The sequence below is a fragment of the Primulina eburnea genome, chromosome 13 (genome assembly GCF_022965805.1).
Source record: "Primulina eburnea isolate SZY01 chromosome 13, ASM2296580v1, whole genome shotgun sequence".
Lineage (NCBI taxonomy): Eukaryota > Viridiplantae > Streptophyta > Magnoliopsida > Lamiales > Gesneriaceae > Primulina > Primulina eburnea.
In genome coordinates, this window is record NC_133113.1 from 31,387,710 (window position 1) to 31,401,473 (window position 13,764).

The 13,764-nt window shown below is 34.7% G+C and overlaps 2 protein-coding genes across 3 annotated transcripts; both read left to right on the forward strand.

The window, feature by feature from the left end:
* The first annotated feature begins 1,409 nt into the window (after positions 1-1,409).
* LOC140808713 (uncharacterized) lies at positions 1,410-7,169 on the forward strand. Of its 2 annotated transcripts, none has more exons than XM_073165903.1 (13): positions 1,410-1,579; positions 2,036-2,232; positions 2,509-2,578; positions 3,408-3,604; positions 3,929-4,004; positions 4,116-4,199; positions 4,284-4,363; positions 4,475-4,601; positions 4,723-4,782; positions 4,888-4,938; positions 5,654-5,812; positions 6,268-6,400; positions 6,682-7,169. In XM_073165903.1, the coding sequence occupies exons 2-13, from the start codon at positions 2,075-2,077 to the stop codon at positions 6,852-6,854; spliced, it is 1,368 nt and encodes a 455-aa protein (XP_073022004.1). In that variant the 5' UTR covers positions 1,410-1,579; positions 2,036-2,074; the 3' UTR covers positions 6,855-7,169. The 2 variants fall into 2 exon arrangements, with proteins under 2 accessions (XP_073022004.1, XP_073022005.1); XM_073165904.1 differs by having other exon boundaries at positions 5,657-5,812.
* Positions 7,170-7,962: 793 nt separating this feature from the next.
* On the forward strand, positions 7,963-13,635 carry LOC140808715 (serine/threonine-protein phosphatase PP2A-2 catalytic subunit). The gene is made up of 11 exons (XM_073165910.1): positions 7,963-8,282; positions 9,184-9,240; positions 9,460-9,543; positions 10,613-10,684; positions 10,809-10,880; positions 11,296-11,336; positions 12,121-12,187; positions 12,439-12,630; positions 12,718-12,807; positions 12,906-13,013; positions 13,208-13,635. Exons 1-11 carry the CDS (start codon positions 8,190-8,192, stop codon positions 13,271-13,273), a joined length of 942 nt encoding a protein of 313 aa, XP_073022011.1. The 5' UTR covers positions 7,963-8,189; the 3' UTR covers positions 13,274-13,635.
* Positions 13,636-13,764: the final 129 nt, after the last annotated feature.

Genomic DNA, 13,764 nt, shown 5'->3' on the forward strand with positions numbered 1-13,764 from the left:
AGACTGTCTATTTTCAGTTATCCATTCAGCTATTTATTTTTCTCAAAAAACAAATATCATATTTTAATATGCATCTTATCTCTGTGGATTGGATATGTATGGCATTGCGGCAAACTTCCCACAAGCGAAGTTATTGTGGCATGGGCATATTGTCACACCTCCATCTACTTTTATACATTGTTTGAATCTGATTAATTATCTTCAAACTTAGGTGCATGATATAATTACGTGCGAACAACAGGAATTTATTCGAAATTTAGTTTGTATATGTGAAATCCGATCAAAAGTACTAAACTAAACTAGTTATGATATAAGATGAAGTTATTATCTTTATGTAACTTACATTTTCACTCTAATATTAAGTTGAGTTAAAATTTAAATAAAAAGCTAAAATATGTCCAAAAAAACAATCATGAGATCGTCTCATATACTAATTTTATGAAATGAATTTTTGTTCAGATCAAATTCATGAAAAATTATTAATTTTATATGTAAGTATTGATTAAATCAAATATGTTAGTAAAACATACGTTAGCCGATACGAATGGGATGAATTCCAAAGTAGCATGACACAACGTACACAAATTACGAGGCTCACCGAGGGAAAACCAAGCATGAAAGTTATCAAGTCTCATTTGTTGCTTGATCAATGGAGGAACATGCCCTCGATTTCATCCACATTCAGTAGTCTTTTTTGTCTCCTCTAGAATCTGGTAACTTTTTTTTAATTATTTTTTTGTACATATATAAAAACTTTTTTTAAATCATCTTAAATCAGATTATACGAGAAATAGAAATATTGCATTTCTTGATAATCAAATGACATCATAAATACAGAATATGTGAATAAAACTTACACTCTCAAAAAATAGTTTTAGTTGCCATAAATTTTAGTAATTAAATAGATCTCCGACTCGATTTAATTCATGAAAAATATTGTTAAAAATATTATTCATCTTTTTTTAAGTATGAATCAGTCTAACTCATATAAAAAAAACTTATTAAACATATTAAATTAAATTACCAAAACCAAATAGATATATTTAGTGCATCTATCTATCTAGGGGAAGTTATTTAAAAATCCCCAATCATAATATTTCTTTGTATTCACTCCCTACCCACAAAATTGTGGTACTATTTCATACAAAATGTGGTACACTTCATGTGGAAATGTGGTACACTTCATGTGGAAATGTGGTACTAAAAAAGTACCTAGGGACTGAAAACAAAAAAAAAAGACGGCTGGGGACTGAAGCCAAATTTCCCGATCTATCTATTTTCTATTATCTACCTATCTATTATTATTACACTTCATTTTTTAAAATGAAATCGAGGGACCCTTTAGTGAAATCAGTTTTGTTCCCTTTGACTCCGGTGCATAACACCACCTTTGCAATAATTCCAGACACGTTGCTGTGCTTTCCTCAAGTCAGTCTGTGCACAGCGGTGTGTGTTACGTATAATAAAATCTAAGAAGTAAGAGAAGATGCAAAAACAAAAATATACAACAAAGGAAGCTGAGGGACACCAATTTCCTCAGAAAATTCTTCATTTTCAAGCCTTTTCTTGGTCGAAAAAGGTCTTTTGTGCCGCAAAAAGTTGACGGGCTTTGTGTAAATCACGCACACAGGCAAGAATAAATGACGGACTATGAAGCGTTTGTTTTGTGTTCTGGTTTGCATTGCCCTTCTGGCTTCTGTTGGTTTTATATTCTGTATATCGTTGGTTTCTGCTTAATCATATATAAAATATTGAACGGATGACATTTGAAATCTCGTGAGTTATTTTGCGCAAAGTATTATTATTTGACATCATATTATTTGAGGCTGATAGTTAGTTATGGCGTTTTTGTGATGCGGAGGGGAAAGAAACTGAAAATATCGACCACCATTTCCAGTTCCTGAGTAAATGAAACCATCTGAGTAAATATTCCTGTACTTTTAAAGTTGAATAAATTATAGATTTTGGGTTTACTGTGTTAAAGAAAACAACAACTGTTTCCGTTTTTGTTGAAGTGACGAGCATCGTTTTGTAGGATCTCTCTGGTTCGAAATATTCTTAGTTGTTAAACAGTATGGCGGGGGGCACCACTGAGGAGGAATCTTGCACCCATCCCCTTGGAAGGTGCTCCATCATCTATTATGGGGTGGGACATATGCTGAATGATATAACATCTGCCTGTTGGTTTACTTATCTCTTGGTATTTTTGACTGATATTGGATTGCCACCAAGGTTCGTAATTTTTTCATCTTTGATATGTGGTTCAATGACTGTTGTATACTATGACCAGAAAATTTATGTTCTTTCTATTTTATAGCCCAGGAAATAAACGAATAATAACATAGAGAAGTCATTTTAATCCATTAAATGGTTTAAGTAATAGTATTGATTTGGAAGAAGCTTGTGATACTTAGTAGTTTATAATGTGGTCACTCGTGCTTTTTCCTGAGATGTAATCAGTATTTTCCAGTCAATTTATTGCTCCATGCGTCACCTTTTTTTCAACAGTGATGCTGCAATTGTCATGCTTTCGGGTCAGATTGCTGATGGATTCACAGTCATATTTGCAGGTGAACTGGTAAGTGTAAACAAAGTGAAAAACGTGCTCTGAGAAAGTCTCACACATAAATTACACAACAAATGGTTTGGCGGTCATTTGCATTGTGTACCTTACATAGTATTACAGAGAAGAAACTAGAGCAGAACTAATGCAGTTCATTCTGTTGATCAAGAAAAAATGGATAAAAAACTAAGTTCATTCGTAACTCATACATCTCCATGTATTTATGTACGTGTGTAAACTAATTAACTTAATTCCAATTAAGAGCTAACTAACATCTAATACACAGCACTCAGGATGTGATATACATTCTTAATGACTAGAGTCGGTTGGAGTACCATATTAGTACTACTAAATTTTGGTAGTCGATGGAATCCGCCCTTGAGAGGCATCACTGAATGACTTCCATAGTTGGGCTTAAGGTTCGAGAAACCATATCTAGGAATTAATATCCAATGTACAGCCAAAAAAAGGAAGTTTCTTTGGTACAAACACAGTAACTTCCTTGTCTGAAGTGGCCATTGCTGGTTTTTTTTTACATCATAAAAAATATAACTACAAACCAAAAAGTGTCATTTGGTAGTTTTCATTTTGATTTTCATTCTTTCATTGTATTTTTTTGGGGGGTGGGTGGTGGGCCAAGCGGTAGTGTGATGAGAAAGGCAGCGTGCAAGTTTTCCATTACTGCAGGTAGAAGCATATCTATGTTGCGAAAGGGTGTGGTCGATTGTGTGTCGATATAAATTATTACAATTGTAAGAAAATGATCAAGCTTGGAAATCTGTTCTTAACTGATTGAGTCGTCATATACTACTGCAGAAATGATTTTCTTCTCCTTTTTTGACAGATAGACAGATATGGCTGTTTTAAGCTGTGGCATTGTGCAGGATCAATTTTGGTAGCTGTCTCATTTTCTTCGGTCTTTGGTGGTTGTTTACCTTGCAAAATTACGGGGTCCAATTCATTATCTTTTGAGACCATGAGTTATAGCTTCTTTGCTGCAATCTTCAATGTCGGCTGGGCAGCTACACAAGTATCGCACATGTAATGAAAGTCTTTGATCAGTCAATGATTTTTCTTCTGTCATGAAAAATATGAGACGAGCAACTTCCATCTTGTTACTTATCAAGAAATGTGCTTCATATAGTTTTTTTAAATGTGTCCCATCGATTCATTTCACAATTCAAGCTAAAAGTGAATTTCGAATGCAATTGCTTTGGCACAGTGGTTAATCAAGTACGAAAGAATTAATTTGATGGGTTTAAACACAAAAATTTTTAAACTTCCATAAACTTCTTGCTCCCACAATTTGCAGAACAGTTTTAAAATTTGTTAAGCCAGTAATTGTGCAGCTTGCTTTTGTTTTAGGTCAATGGTGAACTGCATCACTCTGAATTCTACAAGCCGAGCAGTTTTGGCTAGCTGTCGCAATGCTTTTACGATGGTTAATAGTCTTTTTGTTGTTTCTTGCTATATTTTGCTCTCTTGTGGTGTATTTGTGAAGTAACGTTCTATCGTGCATGATTCTCATTCTTGAAGTTTAATTTTCCTAAAGCTTGCCAACCTTAGTTTATATGCTGTTGCCTTTGTGGTTTTCAACATCGACACAATAAGGTCAGGTATCAATGTTGAAAATCAGGTATGTTACACAATAGGTGTGATTTTTGTCTTTGGAGATTTTTGGTTGGATGCTTACTTGCTTGACTATTAACTTCTTTTTCAGTATCGCTGGATTGCGTTTTTATCAATCTTCATTGGATGCTGTTTCGTGGGCATATTTCATTTTGGAACTGAAGAGCCAAGGTTGAGATTTTATCACACTTGCAGTAGATATCTAATCTCATATTTACCTCTGCTTCATGCTATGCAACGGGAAATTTGAGTACTGAGCTCCAATTTTTTCACTTCTTCCAGATTGAAAAGAGAAGCTCGTGAAAAAGGTCAAGCCAGAGTTTCTTGGGCGTACTGGTTTAACAAAGTGTTGTATTACCAAGTGGCACTTGTTTATGTACTAACCAGACTTGTTACAAATGTTTCCCAGGTTACGACACATTTTTCTAAAAAAATTCCTGACATTCTGCTTAATAGTTTCAAAAAAGAGTGTTTCAGATGAGAGGTTTTTGACATTTACTTCTAATTGCTTAATTTACTTGATGGCGCAGGCGTTTCTAGCTTTCTATGTCATAAATGATCTGAAAATGATCCAATCCTCAAAAGCGGTGGTACTACATTTGATTTTACAGTATTACTTCCATTTATATAAGATTATTCAGGAAATAGGATATAAATTTTGATAACTAGTTATCATGTTCAATATTTGTGCATAGGTTCCTGCTGTCATCTACATTAGCAGCTTCCTCGTATCAGTCCTCCTACAGGTCTATTGGAACTAAATTATGTCGGAAAATTTTATTTGCTTTATTTATCTTTTGAAAGTTTATCATCTTGTATTGATATCGACTCGAGGACGGATCTAAATTATGCCCATCCTGGTCTATAGCCCAATCCATTTTTTCTTAAATATATAGCGAAATGAGGCCAATACAATTATTTTTTTAAAAAATATAATCAGATTTAAAGTGTGGTTAACTTCTATGTACCCAGGAAGTCGGCTGGCACCCATTGCAAAAAAAATTGGCCATTTTTTTTTAAAAATAGTTTCGTTGAATGATGTGTGAAGCTGTTAACCAAAATAAATTATTAATGTTTTTATTAGTGTATAAACTGTATTACACATATATTAATTTGTAAGGAATTTATAAATGTAATATGCACTTCTAGCAAATTAATATCTATCTATTTTATCATTTTTTATTTAATAAAATTTAATTTTGAAAGTACATTTAAATGTAATATTTACCAATGTCATTTTGATAAATATTCTCATATTAATATTTTATATTCGATTTATTACATTAAGTTCAAACTCAACTTTAAGTCACAAATTCATTGAATATATAATGTAATCACAAATTTATTGAATATATAATGTAACGAGTTTTTCTGTTGTATATATAATATTAGATTAAGTTGAACACACCCCAACTTAAATTTCTAGATCCGTGCCAGTGTTGACTTATGCTCATTACACAGGAGATCACCTGGACAGGTCAACGTTCGAAGGCGCTATATTCTGTCGGAGGGCTTCTTTGGATAGTTTCTGGTGCAGGGATCCTCTTTCTTCCAAGTAGCATGAATGCTTTTATGTATATTTTATCCATAGTGATTGGAGTTGCAAATGCTTTGATCATGGTATGGAAATTTCCCTCTAACTTTTCTCATTTGGATCAGAGAACAATTTTTTATTCTTTTGAAAGTTGTCATTCTGGATTTTCTTTTAGAACGCTTCTAGGGAAATTACCTCACTTGAATACATTTATTTTTTACTCATATTTCCTCCTAGTATGCATGACTTAGTTGAAGCTTGATTTATATGAAAGAGAGATGCACTACGATCAGGTATACCGTATATTGGTAATTCGATTCCATATTCAGCGAAAGTAACGGCTTCAAAATGGAATATAAAATAGATAACAAACCTTGGGCGAAATTTGAGAACTAGATTTGACCACGACTCACCTAAAAGCGATGAGAAGGAGCTGTCTTTTTTTTTTTGGTGCTCTCGATTTCTGTTGTACTGCTCCGATGAATATTTATAGCATTCTTGGATTTTCACATTTCTGAACAGATTATTTTCGGCATAATAGGTTTCTGGGGTGAGCATGCAGAGTTTTCTAGTTGGCAGAGATCTCAATGGTTGCGCCTTCGTCTATGGATCTTTGAGCTTTATGGACAAAATATCATGTGGACTGGCATTATGTATTCTTGAGTCTTGTCAAAGTAAGCTTATGACGATATTTTCCTTCAACTCTCCCTTGACTTTGGTTGATAGTTTCTGTTGGTAAAACTTCAAATTCCCCTACTGTTTTTTTTTTGGGTATGTTATTTTATATTTTTCCAAATTTTCCGTAATCTGATTATCCTTACGCTGGCTTCCTATTTCTTAGTCTCATCACCTTTCCCCTGATCTAACCAACATAATTTGCTGGTCGAATGGCATTTCCCGGTCATGTCTCTCTCAGCCCATCTTCTCTCGGTAATATTCTGTCATTTTCTTGCAGGCTCTACTCCAGGAGTGAGTAACTATCATAACCCGAGTCTCCATTTCTCTATCGCGAGATACGGACTAGGCCTCGTTCCTGCAATTTGTTCCCTTGTAGGGGTGTCGGTGACACTATGTATGAAACTCCCGGATCCCTCTTTTACGCCCTTGTCGGATACGCTGCTGGCATAAGATAAGAACAAACATAAAACACTATCTGCAGTTCTTGACAGTGGCGAAACGATCTAAACATCTAGTTTTTAGTTCACGGGTAGATGTTGAAGGTCGCTCCAGATTCTAAACCAAGATCTGCAAACCTTATTTGACTTTCCAGCGGAAATTAGTTCCATTAAACAAATGCAATCGGTCGGGTTTAGTTTGTTTACTTACATATACAAACTCTGCAGATTAAGATATTGATTTTTACATGTTTAAGACCTATCTAGATTTTTGTTACAATCTTCTATTATGCATATGTGCGCGCGCAAGCACATTATATGACGCATGTTTGTTCCAAATTATGAGCATCTTCGAGCACTTTCTTTAACACTAGTTACTCGATTTGCACATGTGGGTGTGTGTACAGTTTTTTTTTTATAATCATCGAGAAGATTAAAGTGAAATTTGACAAAGGCAAAAATTTGTGTGAGACGGTCTCACGGGTCGTATTTGTGAGACGGATCTCTTATTTGAATTACCTATGAAAAAACATTATTTTTTATGGGTAAGGTTGACCTATTTCACAGAATATGATCCGTGAGATGGTCTCACATGATACCCACTCTTTGACGAATTATCAAAAGACTAAAGTATCATCTGAATTATTGAAATTAAAAAATAGAAAAAGTGTTTGTTGAACTTAAAAAAAAATGTAATATTGGTATTAAGATTAGAAGAAAAGTGGATGTCTATTTTATCTTTATTAGACACAATTTTTATATATATATATAGTATAGATAATAATATTTGAAGCTTTATTTTCATTTTCTCAACATTTTATTCAAACTTTAGGGTTTTTTTAATAATATTATATTTTATATGTGATATTTGAATATAATTTGATTTTTTTATTCAAACTTTAGGGTATGTTTATTTAATAAAAATAAAAAAAGGAATGCAATAAACTATTTTTGTATGAATCAATCAATCAATCAATTTGTAATAAATAAATAAACACGTTACAGTTACACTTGCTCTTGTGGTGGCTAATTGTAGGAAAAAGCAATTTTAAATACAAAAATCAATAATAGCCATATAAATATTTTTAATATTATAATATTAATATATATGGAATCTAAAATGACATGAAATAAAAGCAGATCGACAGATTTGGCTCCTCCATCTCCCTCGGTTCCACCATCTTCTCTCAGCCGAGTTCTCTCTCTTTCTCATCCCCCGTAATCACAGCACACAATTCCCCACACCGATCCTCCGAACGTTAATCAGACCCTGAATCTTGGCCTAGGGTTAAGAAATTTCTTCCTCGGTTGCCGTTTTTCGATTAAGAATATTGGAACGTAGAGCAAGATGAGCCCGGATCTGGCAGCTGCGAGCACTCATGGAAATCTGGACGAACAGATTGCTCAGCTTATGCAGTGCAAGCCTTTGTCTGAGCCCGAGGTTTGCTTTTATACCTTTTCATTTGTTAAATTTTCTATTTTGTTTTCATCTTCGTCTTTTACAGATCTGCTGCGTGTTGTAGACATGGATATGTTGAGAGGTGGAGGATTTTTGGCTCTTTGTTCTGCACGTTTTGTTGTTGGAATATATTATTCGATTTTCAGATTTTGGATTTCGATTGTTTCATGAAGGTTCTTCTTTTGTAATGTAAAGTTTTTTTTTATATGTGAAGTGAGAGAGGTCCATAAACATTCGATTAATTTTCAATCTTTTGTAAAGAGGTTTCTCGATGAGACATTGGGATTTTCTGGGAATGACTGAAGGATGCATTGGATTCTTATTCTAAAGTTATATTTACCTGAGAAACAATGAAAAATCTTTCAAATTTGGATTTTGTTTTGGTTATCTGTGGCAATTGGAGATGGTTCCTTAACATAATTTATGCCAGAAAATTCAGATGGATTCTGAAAGTGAAATAGGTGTGGAGTCACTTAACAGCTGTAGAATGAAACAATTTTTTTATTTTTCTGTCATTAAATTTATTTGTAATATTGCCAATTATTGGTTTTTTCCCCGCACATGTGCCCAAGATGGGTATGAATTGCCGTTGTTCAGTAACTTCTGCATTGGAGTGATACACAGGAAGTTAGAAATTTTTTGCAACTATGTTTGGCCTTCCATGCATTCCTCTAAGTGGTCGATTTTTAGAAATTGACCTGTTGCTTCTAGTGTGATTTAAACATAAAGGAATAGCAGTGGCTTTATGCTTGATTTAGCTAATGAGTAGACCATGTAGTTTGATATCTTCTTTTATCGATTCTCAAATTGTTGTTCCCATAATATACATTCATCGCATGAAACAGGGTGCAGAATATGAGGGTACCTCATTTTTTAATTTCAGGTTAGGACCTTATGTGAGAAGGCAAAAGAGATACTAATGTCGGAAAGCAACGTCCAGGCATTGCAACTTTTCCCATTACTATCTATATTAGTTTTGGTTATAAAGTTTTGGCTCTTTCTGATGTTTTCTGAGTTAATCATGTTGTTTGATCGAGCATTTCTGTGGTGTTTCATCGTACAATCCTAATTAACACACGTATGGACACTCACTCGAGTTTCAGCGACTCATTTGACTTGTCAGTGGATACTGTGTTGATTTATTTGTTTCTCTATGCAGCCTGTTAAAAGCCCTGTGACAATTTGTGGTGATATTCATGGACAATTTCATGATCTTGCTGAACTTTTCCGAATTGGGGGGAAGGTATTGTAGTTTATGACACTGACATTTTCCATAGTTATTAAAGGCGAGCGCCTGGCTGCGCCTAGGCGACAGGCGCAGCCAGGCGCACCTGTTGCGCCTGGGTTATGACCCAGGCGCAAGCCATTAAACAGGCGCGCGCCTGAGGTGCGCCTCGGCCCAGGCGCACCGCTGCAGAAAGGCGCGCGCCTCTACGCTTTAGTATCATAAGATGCGCTTACCTATGTATAACTCAAGCCCAATAACAAATAAAAGCCCTTTTTAATGTTTTAAAAAGCCCTACAATCTGATGTGCGTTCTTTTTCTCACCATTCCTTGAAATTATTTCTGGAGTTGCGCAGCAGTGGCCTCTCTATGTCTGAACTCGGAAACTCTCTACGTCTGTATCCTTCACGTAATTCTGCTCTTTTTGTGCCTTATTAAAAATATTTTTTGCTCCCTAATGCTAATCCATGACTAGCGTTATGATTTAGATTTTTGAAGTTTTTTGGTTAATATATTATGTTGCACTTGTGACTTACTAATGATTTTTAGATGATTGGAGTTTGTTTGTTTTTTCTTTACTATTAATGCTACATTATCTGCTAATGAATTTTTATTTACATTATTTTTTTATATTTGTCAAAGTATTTAATTTAAATCGTATAAAATATTTTATATATGTTGAATTTTATAATTTGTGTCAACTGCGCTTTACTTCAATAAAGCGTGCGCTTCGCCTCGCGCCTCGGGCCCCAAGACACCCTTGCGCTTTAGTGCGCCTTGCGCCCCAAATAACTATGACATTTTCTTTATCCTTTTGTCTTGAGCTGGTTGACTTGATCTTTGAAAGAAATATCAAATTATCGAGTGCAACTTGGAGATATCTTGTACATGATAACAAGTTGAATTGAAAAGAAAAAAAAAGTTTGTCACCCTGGGGGCTTGGAATAGTATATTGATTTTCTTTTTAAAAGAAAGATATATTCATTGGTATTCTGTTTATATCTGTATCTATAGATGTTTTTCTTACAGCTGTCTTTTTATAGGTGCATTTTTAGTATCTAATAGGCTTTAATCTACTCGTTGACAGTGCCCGGACACAAATTATCTGTTTATGGGAGATTATGTTGATCGGGGCTACTATTCTGTTGAAACTGTGACTGTAAGTACTAGCTAAATGACTATATATTATAAACATACAATATTGGTTACCGAGTTTTCCTTCCATTTTGTTTTGGACAGAAGTATCGAAACGTGAAAGGCATTTGTCTTCTTGTTTCCTGCAGCTTTTAGTAGCACTGAAAGTGCGCTATCCACAACGGATCACAATTCTCAGAGGAAATCATGAAAGTAGACAGGTGTTAATTTACATTACTAATTCATGATATTCTTTCTTTATTTTATTTGAATGGTGGTGTTGTGTATGACCTGTTTCTGATTAATTGAAATCAACTTAACATTCCTCTTAGCTTTGCTTATAATAAAAACTGAGACAATTCATTGCAGGATTGCTATTTTGTGTGGGGATAAATGTGGGGTGGTATTGCTACTTTACCATCCTCTCCTTATTTTTTCTGTTACTTCTACTGTTCAGATACATCCGGACTTTGTGACATGTATGCTAAATAATTTAGTTGAAAACCTTTTGTATTTAAGTTGACGGTGTTTTTTGCCCCAAGTCTTGGTATATTGAATCTAATTGGCATCTTGATGTGTTTTTTATACTATTAAACTTTTTTGCTTTGAATGATAGATTAAACAATTATGTTGCAGATAACTCAAGTCTATGGGTTTTATGATGAATGCCTGCGAAAGTGAGTTCATTCTTTGCTTCATGCTATGTCTGAGGTTTTGTATCTCGTACTACAGTACTCGTGTTTAATAGTCTAACGATTTGGGGAAAATGTTTGCACTTAGGATTAAGATGGTCCGGTTGTCACAGTAATATCCTTTTGCATGCATGCTCACAGCTGAAATTTAACGTTACATGGTGTTCAGTGAGTTGTTTTGAGTAGTTGAAAGACCCTTTAATTTTATTGTATAAAAAAACAGTTGTAGATGCAATTGTTTTTAAATTTGTCATTTATTAATATTTTCACCAGATTGTGCTTTCTTAGGTAACTGAAGCAGGTGCCAGGTTATGATGGAGCACAAATAGAGATTTCTAAGTTTAAAGATTTGCTGGCATTAGTTTGTGTGTATTTATTATGGTGTCACATGCCTACATGTTCATTTGAATGCTTTGAATAGGTTTAAGAAAATCTTGGTAAAGCTTTAAGATGAATAAGATTAAGCAATGGGGGATTGAGAAATAACACAATAGGGCTAACTGATAAAGCTCTTGAATGAGTGAGTGCCTCAGAACGTGCTGCGATCCCTTCCAGCAGCATATCGAGTTCCATGAGAACGTTACAAACTTGACCCGTCTGTTTGACAAGGTTTCATCTCATTTGGAATCTAGTTTATGGATTATGGAAATGAAGAAAAAAGTATCTAAATGACAAATTGTTTTATCATGCATACCTGTTTTTCATATTATTTTCCTCATTTTTCATCCCATATCTATGCAAAATATTGATATTTTCATTTGGGTTATAGATATGGGAATGCTAACGTATGGAAGACATTCACGGATTTGTTTGATTATTTCCCTTTGACTGCCTTGGTGAGTAACTTTACTTCTCTTTTCGCGCCTTTTATTTTTCTGACCTGTTTATTGTGATATGTGTGAAAAGCTAGCCCTGAGTCCTGCAGTTGTTTTCTCCTTGTTTGGGATACACCTGAGTGAATGAAAGTGAACAAAATTGTAGTTATTGTGTGCGGCTAGTTGGTTTTTAGGCCCTTGTTATGTATGCTTCTTTTTTTTTGGTTGTATCAAGGTGTGGGCATTCAAATCAATTTGTAATCTTTGCATAGGTTGAATCAGAAATATTTTGTCTGCATGGTGGATTATCTCCCTCTATCGAAACCCTTGATAATATAAGAAACTTTGATCGTGTTCAAGAAGTACCACATGAAGGTCCAATGTGTGATCTGTTGTGGTCTGATCCTGATGATCGTTGTGGTTGGGGCATCTCCCCTCGTGGTGCTGGATACACTTTTGGACAGGTAAATTTCAACCATCGAACAACCAACCAAATATTCTTGTTTTCATTTCTCCAATCATTATGTTAATCATGTATTATATTCTTACAGGACATATCAGAGCAATTCAATCACACCAATAATTTGAAGCTTATTGCTAGAGCTCATCAGCTAGTTATGGAAGGATATAACTGGGCCCATGTAATCAATACAATCCATAGTTCATGAATACGTATTTTTTAATTACCTTTCCAAGGACTGGATACTTGTTATGTATTAATCTTGAACCCCTATCACAGGAACAAAAGGTCGTCACTATTTTTAGTGCTCCAAATTATTGTTATCGCTGCGGAAATATGGCTTCCATTTTGGAAGTTGATGATGGCAGGGATCACACGTTTATCCAGGTTCACTCTTTGCCCGTCTTTTCATTTTTATGTTAGTTGAGTTCGTTGTCAAGTGCTGTGATAGTTTTTGAAGCATCTGTGGCGTCCATGTATGGTCAATTGTGATTCAAGCATGTTGCTTTCTGTTTTTGTGCCTGTTAATGATATTTATTACTTAGTTGATATCAACTCACTTTGTGTTGAATTTCTTTCAGTTCGAGCCAGCTCCAAGGAGAGGAGAACCTGACGTAACTCGAAGAACACCGGATTATTTCTTGTGAGGATGAAGTTACTGACACAGATGTTCCGATGAATCGATTATTTTGTGATGCTTAGATGTCTCCTCCGGCAAGATTCGAGCTTCAAGTTAGATGAGGTGGTGTGAGTGCAAATAAGCATTTGAAATATGAAAGTCCCTCTGTCCAGTTATATTCTAACGTAGAAAGTGTGGGAAACTTTGTTCTGGATGGTCATTTGTATTTTGGTTTTGTGATCTTCTGATTCTCTGTTTCTGCCCATTTACACAAAATAATTATTTTATTTTCGATATTTCTGTCTTTTTTTGTTTAAATGACTGACATGCGGTGGACTGTTTTGTAGAGGTAGTAAAGTTCTTGGTTAATTTCATATGATTATGTTCTAATTTCTGTGCTGGGCTATAATGAAGGATAATTCCCAAAAAGGCCTCAGAGCTTTGCGGATGCTACCCAAATTTTCCGCAACTGCTATGTGTTGTGGTTTCAAAATGTGAACCATATTTTTGGAGTCTGAC